General features: G+C 37.9%; 1 protein-coding gene across 1 annotated transcript in view; it reads left to right on the forward strand.

Annotated features, from left to right (window-relative positions):
- SLC39A8 (solute carrier family 39 member 8) overlaps nt 1–14,127 on the forward strand; it is a 73,524-nt gene that overhangs the window by 18,739 nt on the left and 40,658 nt on the right. The window contains exons 2-3 of the mRNA XM_038582022.1: nt 5,095–5,257; nt 13,718–13,887. Of these exons, the coding sequence (XP_038437950.1) occupies nt 5,095–5,257; nt 13,718–13,887 (333 nt within the window). The remainder of the gene's footprint in view (nt 1–5,094; nt 5,258–13,717; nt 13,888–14,127) is intronic.

Below are 14,127 nucleotides of genomic sequence, written 5' to 3' on the forward strand. Positions count from 1 at the left end.
TATATATGTATTCCCAAAGGTTTTCTCTTCTTTCTGTGCTCTGTCCCCTGATGATCTTCTCCCCTCCCACTCATCTCTTATCTCTTTACTGAAGACAGCTGCATCCTTATCTCTGGCCTCTACCTTTCTCAGAAAAAGCTCACTCATCATTTCCATCTGGTGACCCACAGGCATTATAACTTAAAATGTCTAAAACCAAACTGGCCACCATCCTCCCAAACATGTCCCTTTTCCTAGGTCCCTCAGTCACACTGGTGGCGCTATCTTCTTTCTACTTTCTCAGAGGTCTAACCTCAAAGTTGTTTTTGACGATTTCCTCTGCATATCATTTCTCCCTTATAGGAACTTTTCTAATGCTTTATCATTATGTATCATGAACTTATCACTTTTTCTCTCGTTTCACAGATATTAGTATGTGATTTACTTCTGCCATAATTACTAGATTTCTTGATGGAGGGTGTTAGGACTATTTTTTCTTGGTTGCCATCCTTCAGCTTCCCCCACCTGCTCCTTCTCCCATCAGTATTATGCCCAGACGTTTGTGATTCCAGAAATATTCGTTGGATGAAGGAAAATATTTACGCAATACCTAATATAATTACATTGTTATTATACATGTAGTATAATACAATAGTAGTTGAAGAGATAAAAACAGATTTTGTTTAAGAACTATTGCAATAGGGGGATCCCTGGGTGGCGCAGTGGTTTGGTGCCTGCCTTTAGCCCAGGGCGCGATCCTGGAGACCCGGGATCGAATCCCACGTTGGGCTCCTGGTGCATGGAGCCTGCTTCTCCCTCTGCCTGTGTCTCTGCCTCTCTCTCTCTCTCTCTCTCTCTGTGTGACTATCATAAATAAATAAAAATTAAAACAAAATTAAAAAAAAAAAGAACTATTGCAATAGGGAAGAAGGGACCTTAGTGTAGAACTGGGCCCAGTTCCAAATACATCATGGACAAGTGGAGATTTATAGCCAAGGAGCAGGGTAGGGGTCAATGAATTGAAAATTGCTATGAGGAAACATCGTGTGTGTGTGTGTGTGTGTGTGTATTTTGGTTAAACAAACTTAATAGGATTCTTGTTGAAGGCAGGCCAGGGTGACTAGATACCAAAGATGGAAGATTCTTTCTAAGCTGACTTAGTAGGATTCTTGCTAAAACTGAACAATGCTGGCCCTCCAAGGATGGACACAAGGCTGAGGCCTCACAGACTTAGAAGAGCCTGACCAAAGTTTTGTCAAGTACAGCGCCTGTATCATTATCCACACTGTGTCATTTCAAATCTTGCCTGATTCTTCATGTATCATAAGCAAGTTTTAACTCTACAAACTTTTGGAGGAGTACGTTGCCCTAATCATTCAACCCTGCCCTGAGCTCTCCCTGCATTGGTGTTTCCACAAAGATATGTCTGGGAAAGATGCAAAAACAACAAAACAAAACAAAAATTTCTGACTAGTCAGAATTGGTCAGGGAAAAAGAGTAGGGGAAGTAGAAGAAGAAAATGCATGGGACTCTGGTTTAATGATTTTGGATATAATTTGAGATCTTATTTTATGATATCAATCTAAACCCCCATACCTCTACTACTTTCTTACTTTGGCACTTCATCTATATAAGACCCATTTGAAATCACCTTAATGTGGCAAGAGACTAAAGGAGTTTAACTCAAACATTGAGAAAAGTTCTTTAAGAAAAAAGTCAACCCACTCAATAGTAGGGTGTCTGCGGGCTATAGTCTACCTCTGACAGCACAAAGCTCTGTAGTAAACAGCTGGGTGGTACTCTTGAGAATGGCAGTGTTGTAAAAACAGATGGAAAGACAAAAGCTCAGTAAATAAATGTAAAACAAATGGTAAAAAAGCTCAGGAAGTTTTATTAGGACACATACTATCCAGGCTTATCATCCTGGATTGTTTTGTGAAGAGCCCTTGTGGATCTACTGGTTTCATAATTTATTCCTTGTTTGTTTTGGAGGTGAAGGGGTGTGTTTGAGAGGATGTTTGACCTTCCTCAACGGTTCTACCGGTTTTGTTGTCACCTCACTGTTCAGGCACTGGGCTCTCATCCTGTTTGTCCCTGCTCTGGGAAACACCACCCTTTTCTTAGACAACTGCTTTCTTTGTTTCAGGTTCAACTTTGTTAAATCAAAGCATTATGAAAATTGAGATTGTAAAGCCAAATAGGCGATTGTATAAAGCTATTGGGATCCTAGTTACTGGTAGAGGACTATTTTAAATAAATCAGGCCTGCCATTAATTGAGTTTTGTCACACTGCTAGTATTCTGTTAATATTCTGTCCTCATTCTCAAAGGCAAAGCCTAGAGTTTGTTTTTTTTTTTTTTAAGTTTTAATTTAAATTCCAGCTAGTTAACATACAGTGTTATATTAGTTTCAGGTGTACAATTTAGTGATTCAACACTTCCAGGCAACACCTAGTGCTCATTGCAACAAGTGCCCTCCTTAATCCCCATCCTCTGTTTTCCTCATCCCCCTACTCACTCTCCTCTGGTCACCATCAGTTTATTCTCTATAGTTAAGAGTCTGTTTCTTGATTACGCAAGGCTTAGAGTTTTGTCATCTCTCCACCTCCTTGTTCTTTCTGGAGATTGAGCAGTTGCCACTGTCAAGGTGTTATTGTTCCATGACCATCTATCCAGCCCAAATTTCTACACAGATGTTGCATAGATTGTCAAGACTCTAAGCTCTCTTACAGTACTGATTATATGTTCCTTTGGCTGCACTATATATTTTTTTTCCCCAACTGTATGAAGGACAGTGTCTTTAATGACATATGGTGGGCAATTAAGGCATTTTTGAGGGTATCGACTTTCAAACTCTTAACTGCCATTTACAGTAAAAAAATGAATTTTACATTGTGATCCAGTATATATGTGCATGATGCATAGTTAGAGCAAAAGCTTCACTAAATAATAATTTCCCTTGTTGTGTGTGGTACACTCTATAGTTTCTATTATATCTTTTAGCTCCTTACAAAATGCTGACTGTGACATTGCATGTGGATTTCCTGACCCACTGAGTCACAATTTGAGTCTGAAAAGAAATGCTTAACAGTCACCAAATTTTAGGAAGTCTTAGTATGCTAATTCTGAGAAGACTTTGGAAATTATCTATGGGCAGTTCCCCTTTTCATCCTAGTTTATAGTTGGAGGAACTTGAAGTCCAAATAGGTTAAGACTTCCTTGTGAGGAAACAGTGCTGTTTTATGTTTATGCTACTATATTCATTTATTTCTGGAATCTTGCAGTGGGCAGTTTGACCACATTGACTTTAACTTTTGAGTCTAGCAGTTATGCTCCTGGGTGGCTTCATGATAACAAATAAATTATTCCTACTTTCCTTCCTTCAGTTGACCTATTTTCCCCTTCCATTAGTTTATTATCCCCCCTAGTTTCTGCTGAAGACAAGACTGTTAACAGAGCGTTGAGTGTGCTGTCTCTTCTTCTAGGGAAGGCATGCAGCTATCATTGTCATGAATCCAAACCCATTGTCATGGATTGAACAAGGAATAGCTTTAGGCAAACACTTAGGCATTAAAAAACAAAAAGTCTAAATGAGAACTTTCTTTAAGGCATCTGCAATTTTAGTTTTGCCCACTGCATACATCTTGGTGTATTTGATGTTTTTTCATCTTAATAATCAGTAGTGATCTCTTTATACCGATACCTTTCATTTTTAGTTTTATTGTTTCTGTTGTGAAGGAAATCACAGAACTTTGTGGTCAAACAGTTAACATCAACTTTGAGTTCTAAATACCATTCATAGAGTGTTAGTCAGCTTGGAGTGCCATAATGGAATACTATAACCTGGATAGCTTAAACAATGGAAATCATTTTCTCACAATTCTGGAGACTGGATATTCAAAATCAAGGGGTCAGAAGGGTCTGTGTCTGGTGACGGCTCTGTCTTTGGATTGCAAATGGCTGCCTTCTAGCTGTCTACTCACATGGTGGAGAGAGAGAGAGCAGGCAAGCTCTTTGGTGTCTTTTCTTATAAGACCACTAATCTAGTTGGACCAGGACATCACTCTCATTGCTTCATCTAACCGTAATTATTTCCCAAAGGTCTCAACTTTAAATATCAGTATATTAGGAGTCAGGGCGTTAATATATGAATTTTGGGAGAACATAGTCCAGTCTATAGCACAAAGCTAAGTTAGATCATAGTCGAGTTTAAATATTGGCTGAAGCATACAAAGAATTTTCTCAATTGTATTTATTAAAGATAGATTTTTCTGTTTGATTGAATGGATATTTTTCACAATCTGTAACTCTTATCATGATTATTAGCTATAGTAACACATTTAATTTTTTTTACATTCTTAATAAGCAAGTATGTGGATGATACAGTTAAAATATACCCAAGAAAAAACTGATACATCTAAAAAGTTATTTTCATAAAGAATTTTTTCCTAAAAATTTTTATTAATAGTTAATGAATTTCTAAGCAGCCCAAACACTATGTTCAAAACCTTACATGGTATAGAAAAGCTATCCGCCATCACTGAGAACCATACATATTTTAGCAAATAACCATATATGCTAAAGACATACTTTAAAACAACTTTTATATATTAGAATTATTATTGCAGTCTAGAAGCATGGACTAGTTTCTTAAATAAGAAACTATAGGGAAGCCAGGTGTTTGGCTACAAGAAATGTTACAGAGAGCTACTCCAATAGTATATACAAAATATCCATTCAATCTAAAGAAAAACAGAGAGGGGAGATTGAGAATATAGAATCGTCTTTAAGTTTTTGATTTGAAAGTTATCGGTCTACTTTTAATGTCTGTAAAGTCCTTGGAAACCCCCAAACCAGTTCTTAATCTTTTTGGCTGCCATAGGTAGACTGTTGATCAAGAAGAGTTTTTGTTTTGTTTTGTTTTTTTAGTTTGTTTTATTTTTGCTATTTTTTCTTGTTTCTAGGTTTAAAGAGGCATGGGCTATATTAAAATTTTAGGGTTTTTGTGTAGAGTTAGTTCTGTGTGTCTAGCTGAAATTCTCTGTCTCTTTAAAGTATCTTTGCATGCTTTTACTCTGTTAACACATATATGTTTACTTTGTTTATCCTGTTTCAGTGTCTATCAGCAGAAGAGATCTTTTCCCTTCATGGCTTTTCAAATACTACTCAGATAAGCAGCTCCAACTTCTCTGTGATCTGTCCAGCAGTCTTACAGCAATTGAACTTTCATCCTTGTGAGGATCGGCACAAACACAAAACAAAACCAAGTATTTCAGAAGGTATGTTGGAAGTTTTCTCTCCTATTTGTTTGAAAAGTCTACAGGCTTGTCTGAAATTAAGTTAACATGCTTCTTTCTCTGCTTTATTGCTTTTAATTAATCTACGGAGAAGTCCTTGGTAAAATACTTGCATTCTAAAAGTATTTAGAATAAGAATAATTAGAACTCATTTAAACTTCATAAGTTGTGCTCTTCTATTTGTGGAGTCAAAATTACACTTGGTATCACTTAAAAACATTGTAAAACTCAATACCTTATTATTTATTTAATTTTATTGATTGATTTTTTTTTAAAGAGATGGCGGGGAGGGGGGTAGGGGGGTGGGTGGGGGGGAGGTGGCACTGAAGGGGAGGGAGGGAGGGAGAGAGAGAAAGAATCTTAAGTAAGTTCCACGCTCAGCATGGAGTCCAATGTGGGGCTGGATCTCATGATTCTAAGATCATGACCTGAGCCAAAACCAAGAGTTGGATGCTTAGCCAACTGAGCCACACAAGCACTCCCTCAATTCTTGATTTTAAACAATATATGCTTTATACTGTACATGTTGGATCGTATATTAACTATTTTGCTCATAATTGATCAATTTTCATTACCTTATGCTTATTATATTATTTAAAAGCTTGACAATTTATCCATAATTTTCAGTAAAGGGATAGGGAATAGCATGGTTCTAGATTAAATATTAAGGTACAAGTTATTACTGCTTTAATTTTCATAAAGGATAAAAAGTGCCAGTGACTATTTTAAGTGCCTCTAATAGTAGTGGCATAGATGTTGCATTTCAAAGGAATAACCTGCTGCAAGGAAATATTTTTTTTTTTTTTTAGGAAATTTGAAAATACAAGAAAACAAGTGTGTGCTTACTATATGGTTCACATACTTAAACATATAGAAGAATTCTTTTGCAGAAAATAAACCACTTGTTCAGGGGGTCTATTTGCTATCTATGTGCAATTTCTTGATATCTTCAAATTGTTAACCTGACCCACATGGATATTTTAATTTTCACTTTTTTGGTACATTGTTCATTCAATAAATGTTTATTGAATGACATGTAAAGCACTCTTCTGGGCATTAGGGATTCAGTAGTGAACAAGGAAAATTCCTTGACCTTTTAGGACTTACGATGTAATGGAGAAGAGAAAGAATAAATATTTATACAAAGAAGCAAATAAATAATAGAATTTCAGAGTGATAAATGCTATGAAGATAATAAAGTAGGTAAAGAATAGAAGGAGACAGTGAGCGAGTATGATTTTTGACAAGTCAAAGGAGGCCTTTCTGATGAGATTACATTTGAGCAGAGTCTTAACTGCAGGTAGGGAAAGGACCATGGCAAGGTCTTTTTTAGGAAAAGAACATTTTTGGTCAAGGAAATAGTCAGCATGAGCTTGGCAATGAGCTTGGTGTATGTAAGGAACAGCAAGAAAGCCTGTGTGTCTGGCATATAGTAAGCAGGAGGGGGAATAGAAAGAAACGATGCCTGGGGCCTTGTAGGGTACAGTAAGTTGACTGGATTTTATTCTGAATGTGGTATGAAGACACTAAAGTGTTCTAAACGGGGGAGTCACATAATTTTGTTTGGATTTGTAAAAGACTATTCTACTTGCAGTTTGAAGAATAGATTGTAATAAGGTAAGAGTAGAAGCAAGGAAATCAGTCAGGAGGCAGTTGCCAGGGGTTGGTGCTCAGGATTGGAGACTTGGACTAAGGTGGGAGAGGTAGAAGGGAGGAGAAGTGATCAGATCCAGGACGGATTTTGGAAACTGTGCTGGAATGGTTTGCCTCTGGTTGGATGGGGGTGGAGGGAGGGTGTTGGGAAGGAAGAATCGGGATTTGAGCCACTGAAATTGGAAAGATGGTTGTGTCATTTCCCAGGATCAAGAAGACAGGGAGGTGCAGTTTCTTAGGGAGAAAGCAAGTGGTGAGCATCGGGTATAATTTTTCATATGCTTAGTTTGAGACATTGACATAGACCAACAAGGGGGAATTACCAGTAGGCAGTGGCATGCATACATTTATGCTTAGATTACAGGTAAAAGCTAGAGATTTGACTGCTTAGAAATGGCATGTGAAGCCACTTCTAACCTGAGCCTAAGAGACTATAAAGAGAGAAGATAGAGAAGAAAAAGGATACTTCAACAAAGGAAGTACTTATTCTACTGACTCTTGAATTCCTTTGTGTATATATGATCTCTCTCTCTTTGAGTAACAGGAATAACAACAATGACAAAAATAATGATAGTAGCCAACTCTTATGTCATACTTACCATATGGCAGGTACTATTTCAAATACTTGATCTATGTTAACTCATTTAATATACATAGAACTATATGGTGTAGGAACTACCATTGAATTGTCAAGCTTTTAAATAATATGAGTTTCAAGTATTTTGCTTAAGAGTACACAACTTGTACATAATCAAGTCTGGTTCAAACCCATGTTCTCTTTTATATTTTATATTTACATACATAAAGAACAGAAGGCTCCAACAAACATACTTTATTAATATAGTTAGCAATTTTGTGAATAACAGTAATATAACTAATTGTCTAAGCAAATATTTTTCTAAGTTATATACTGAATAGGAATATATTTGTATTTCTACAAGTTTGTTTAATACGGTTTGCATTTTATATTCAAAAGTAAATTCAGAAAATGATTTATATACTAACATTTAATAGTAGTGTAACATAATAAAAGCATAGGTTCTGAAGCCAGCCCACCTGGGCCCAAATCCCAGCTCTCTACTTTTCCAGCTATGTTGGGCACATGACTATGTCTTTCTGCCTCAGTTTTCTAATCTGAAATAGCACCTTTATGATAAGGTTGCTATAAGGATTAAATAATATTTGTAAAGCTATAGAATATAATATGGCACATAGTTAGGCCTTATATATATATTAAATAAGATATACCTACCATGTACATATTTCGGGGCATAGGCGATGAAACTTCAGAAAAAGGAAGTCCTCTACTCCGTGCAGATTAGTAACTGACATTCAAAAGTGTTTTTTAGGGGCACCTGGGTGGCTCAGTTGGTTAAGGGTCTACCTTCAGCTCAGGTCATGATCCCGGGGTCCTGGGATTGAGCCTCACATTGGGCTCCCTGCTTAGTGGGAGCCTGCTTCTCTCTTTCCCTTTGCCTGCTGCTCCCTCTGCTTGTGCTCACTCTCTCTCTGTGAGATAAATAAAACAAATGTGTTTCTAACTTTAATTCCTAGGTTTCCTCTATCCCAGGAACCAGGAGGTAGGAACAGGGAATTGGGAAGCAGGAAGTGACACATTCCAGGGTCAACACTGCAAAGTCATAAAATGGAAAATCAATAATTCTACATTACAAGATTAGACTGGCACCAAATATTTGGATGGAGGCCCAATAAAGACAGAAATGCCTCTTACAGTACACCTTATCTTAGGAATTGAAATGGGGCTGGAGTGGGTGGGATGGGATAAGAGAAGAGAAAAAAACTCTGGAGAATTAGGGAAACTGGTAAAGTACTCATTATTACTAATCTAAGATGTTTATTTATTTAATTTTTTAATTTATTTTTTATTGGTGTTCAATTTACCAACATACAGAATAACCCCCAGTGCCCATCACCCATTCACTCCCAACCCCCCCGCCCTCCTCCCCTTCTACCACCCCTAGTTCGTTTCCCAGAGTTAGCAGTCTTTACGTTCTGTCTCCCTTTCTGATATTTCCCACACATTTCTTCTCCCTTCCCTTCTATTCCCTTCCACTATTATTTATATTCCCCAAATGAATGAGAACATATAATGTTTGTCCTTCTCCGACTGACTTACTTCACTCAGCATCTAAGATGTTTAATTTGACACTACATTGTCTTTATTTGATGTGCTATCTTATTTTAGTGCAGCTGTGTGTGCAGCTTGGTTGAACGATTTATTTAATATCTCTGTGCCTCAGTTTTCTCATCTGTAAAATGGAGATAATTATAGTACATTCCTTCTAGAGTTGTTGGGATATTGAATGAGTTAATATATGCAAAAGTCTAGAATATCTATGTCTTCACTCCTTTTATACATGTTTTCACAGGTTTTTTTCCATTCCCTGCTCCCTGTGTAAGCCTATTCTTTTTTCACAAATAAAATATTTTTTAAGTATTAAATTCATTGGATTCTTGATGTAACTGTTCACTTAATATAGAGTCAATTCTGAGCTCATTCAAAGAAATGAAAAACCAAAATAAAACTAATCCAAAGGAGTCATGATATAAAGATTTTATAAATGTGTTTACACTGATGTTTCAGTGGGCAGATAAAATAGTCTCATTTATCAGAGACCTTGTATTTTGTGATTTTGAAATTGCCTTTCAGGTGTTTTATAAGCTCTTACTGATGAGCACAATAAACTGATGGTAAATTAACTTCTTTAAGAGAATAATTAAGCTTTAGCAATAATTTGATGGTCCAAAATTGGTGCGTTATTTTGATGGGGTCACAGAATACTGCTTCATTCAAATAATAGGTAAGAGGAAAAGAATTTTACTTATTTCTGGAGATCACACTGTCCAACTCTGTAGTAGAACTGACTTAAGTCTAAGCACCAGAGATGTTGAATGGCTTCCTCAAGGTATAATATCTGGATGAGAGCACAGGGTTTTTAAGATGGTCTGTTTACTAATTTATTATTTTTAAATAATAATGATATGTATTGAAGGCTTACTGTATATTTTGGGGACTGCATTAGCTGATTTTATTTTATTTTTGTGAAAACTGTATGTAATAGGAGAATTAAATGAATCAAAGTGGATGCAGTTTTTAGAAGAATCTTAACACACAATGATCATTCAATAAATGTTAACTATTGGTTACTAATTTTCCTTGCAAATTTATCAAAATCTTTCATAGTTCACTAAGAAGCAGAGAGGAAAAGATCCTCTTTCAATCAGATCATTAGAATGAGGCCTATGGGTATAGGAAGAGGTTCAAGGAATTTCCTTAGAGTAATTCATTCTGTGGTGCCCCACTTGAAGAGATGGATGGAATTTTTTTTTTAATAATGTCCTAACAAAACAAGAAGAGGAAGCTATGTAGTATGCCTAGAAGGCGATGATTCACACTCCCAAACTTCCCCAAGTGGTCCTGAAAAATGTGCACAATGGTAATGAAGTTGGAAAAACTGAGTAAGCAAATGATTTTTTTTTGACAGAGTTCTGGGTTCTACCATGAAATATGGCATTCATTCATTCATTAAAGAATGTGTGCTATTTGCTGGCAATATTCTAGACACTGTCTAGAATAAACTTAGTTCCTCTCCTTAAAAATCTCTTGACTTGTATGATGTAGACAAATATATGTGATAAAACTACTTTTGTACTCAAGATATGGCACATGGTCCAATTACCTTTAATCAAAGCCTAAGGAGCAAGGGACAGCTGCCTGGAAGAGCTGGGAAAGCTTCATAGGAGAGATCTTGGAGTTGGCTTAGAGAAACACATGTGAATTTCTCAGGCAATGAAGATATACGTTTTTGGATAAAGTTCCTCAAATAAAGGCAATTCTGTACTTGGAAAGCATTCTGTTAGCATAAATTCCATGTTGAGAAGTGTGTAAATAACACTGGAAAAGTTGTGTGAGAGTCAGTTTGTGAACAGCAGCTTTGAATAGGGGCATGAGATGATTTGAGTTGTGGTTTCAGGATAGTCTGGTGGCCATGTCAAGTAGGGGTAGGAAGACTGTCATAACACCTCAGAAGAGGAAGTGAGAGATGATGAGGCCTGAGCTCGAGACATTTCAATGAGGAAGAAGCTAGGGTGAGAGATGTTTCAGGCAAAACTGATAGAGTTCTGTCGCGAATCGTCTATGAAAATGACTGGTTGGGGTGAGAAATTGAAATTAATCCTAATGTATTTGCCACCTGTGGAGATCACAGATTTCTCAGGGGAAGGTGATGTGTTTAATATGTGTATGTGGTTTTGCCTCAGTTTGGTACTCACAAACTTCTTTTGAGTAACACAGCATGCTTCACTTGTCTTCCTGTCGTATCCTTAAGCCAGCCTCTCTAGAATAATCCGGAGGAAATAAAGGTCACACCTACCATTAGCTATAAAGCTTAGGATAACATTCGTTCATTTCATTGTCAGCGATATTTATTAAGCATCTCTTGGATACCAGGCCTTAGGGACAGAGAGTTGATTTTTTTTCATTCATTTCATTGTCAGCGATATTTATTAAGCACCTCTTGGATAGATAGCAAGCCTTAGGGACAGAGAGTTGATTTTTTTTTAGCATGTTTCAGCATGTATGTATCCTTTCTACTGGATGAGATTATAAATATTTGTTGAATGAAGAATGCGTATAGGTTAGTGAAAGGATAGAAGGCTATTTGTGTTAAGGGAAACTATACATCATTATACCACGGAGGCAGATGTGAGATTGAGAGCTCTCTCCAAGTGGAGAGTCTGAGGGGAGTAGCTAGTACTGTTTTAGGTGATAAGGTAGTAAATGGGAATGAGGTGGACCTTCATAGTTCCAATGAGATGACTTTGCAGGACCTGGTCAGGGGTCTGGAACTGATAGGTAAGCCTCTGGAGAAGATAAAGGGATGGTCAGTGCTGTGAAGATTCTTGTGGTCAGAGTAACATTTATTTCTGTTCATTTCATTTGGTATGCAGGACAAACGACCTCATACTGCTTTGTGTGTGTATGTGCCTACACATTTACCAGTTCCCCAAGCAAAGATCTGGACTCCCTTTTGGCAGGAATCATGGTTTGGTCTGCTAGGCTCCATAAACATTTGCTTAGATTGTTTATATGTAGATAGAATTGCTTGAACTAGAATAATGGTGAGCAATCTGGTATTCATGAAGCACAATGTAAAATACTTACAGTTTCATTGAGTCCCTTGGTCTTTTTAAAAATTAGAATACCTCTACAGGAATAACGAAGCATATTGCTAAAATATGTCAGCACTGGAGCCAGACTGCCTGAGTTCAGAATCCAGCTTTTCATCTGCATGACTCGGGCAGCTCATTTGAACTCCATATGCTTTGGTTTCCTCAACTATATGAAGGAGGCAATAGTAGTACTCACCTCACAGGGCTTTGTGATGATCAAATTAATTAATACATATCAGTTTCTTAGCACAGTACCTGGCAATGGCAAACCCTCATAAGCAGTAAGTGTTGCTATGGTACTCTACTGAGACTGTCAAAGAGAAAAGAGGCCTAACATTTAAAAATGTTTTCTGGGCATTTTAAAGAAGTGCCTGTGCTGAGGCAGCTTCCTCATCGTTCATGCTGTCCTTCGTGCTCAGTGTGTGGGGCACAGGCAAAGCCACATGTTCCACGGTTCCAGGGGCCCGGGTTATGTCAGTCTGCACTGCCGTCCCAGTGTGTCCTGGGTTCACACAGCATGCTTCACTTGCCTTCCCGTCGTATCCTTAAACCAGCCCCTCTAGAATAATCCAGAGGAAATAAAGGTCACACCTACCATTAGCTATAAAGCTTAGGATAACATTCGTTCATTTCATTGTCAGCGATATTTATTAAGCACTCTTGGATACCAGACCTTAGGGGCAGAGAGTTGAAAGACTTGCCACCTCCTTCTGTCACCGGAGTTCTCACCGTATAGGGTATTTTCGCCTTCATCTGGGCTCAGCAGGGTGAGTTGTGCAATACAGCTCTCTCTGGTCCCCACGTGCTCCCCTCCTGACTGCTCACTGCACTGGGCTGTGTCCAGGTCCTAGAGGCCCCAGCTGGGTGAGGTGTTGCCTTCCCAAGGAAGTGCACTTCACAGGCGCCTGCAGACAAGTGATTATGCCAAGCACAGTGTCAGCAACTATGGTCACCTTGAAGCTAACCAGACCCACCCATCTCCACCCTTACCCTCCACCCATCACTTTGTACCTTTTCCCCGAAACTCTGTGTTCCTCTGAAAGGCTAAGTTTTAAATCAGGCTTTGAGCTACAGATGAAAGTAGGTGACTTGGAACCTGCAGCCCTCAGGTGGTTTGTCACACTCTTCCAGATGTTCTCCAAATTCCCTGCGAGCTAGAAATTTCTTTGTGCCTGTAGTGGCGATTTAGGACTGATGACAGCGTAAAGCCATGTTACTATTTGTATTTATTATTCTATATTTATATCACAGTTTTCTGTACAATTTTCACTGAGAAGATTTTGTTATTATTTTTTTAAGATTTTATTTATTTATTCATGAGAGACACAGAGAGAGGCAGAGACATAGGCAGAGGGAAAATCAGGCTCCCTGTGGGGAGTCCAATGTGGAACTCAATCCCAGAATCCTGGGATCACACCCTGAGCCAAAGGCAGATGCTCAACTGCTGAGCCACCCAGGTGCCCCAACATTTTATTTTAAAGAAGATATCTGGTTCAGGCTTTCAAAGAAAAAGATTGTTTCAAGCTTCATGTACAGTATGACTTCATTTGGCTCCTTTGTTCTGATTAATTTCTCCTCTTTCCCTTTGATCTACAGTTTGGGGATACGGACTCTTGTCAGTGACAATTATTAATCTGGCATCCCTCCTCGGATTGATTTTGACTCCATTGATAAAGAAATCTTATTTCCCGAAGATTTTGACCTTTTTTGTTGGTCTAGCTATTGGGACTCTATTTTCAAATGCCATTTTCCAGCTTATTCCAGAGGTAAGGATGATAGCTATTTGTTTCTGTGAGTAATTGTTTCTTTTAAATGTTTTAGCACTTTGTACATTTTAAGGCTCTATAATTCTCACAGCATTTTATGGTCTGGTTGATAGGGTTGGATAAGAGAAAGCTGAATCACAGCAGATGAAAAAGCTTGTCTCAAGCTACAAGGGATACTGGTGTCAGAGATAAAATTAATATTCTAGGAGGCCAGCCATCAGGACGTGCCCAGACAGCTCT

Source organism: Canis lupus, chromosome 32, assembly GCF_011100685.1.
Source record: "Canis lupus familiaris isolate Mischka breed German Shepherd chromosome 32, alternate assembly UU_Cfam_GSD_1.0, whole genome shotgun sequence".
Classification (NCBI taxonomy): domain Eukaryota; kingdom Metazoa; phylum Chordata; class Mammalia; order Carnivora; family Canidae; genus Canis; species Canis lupus.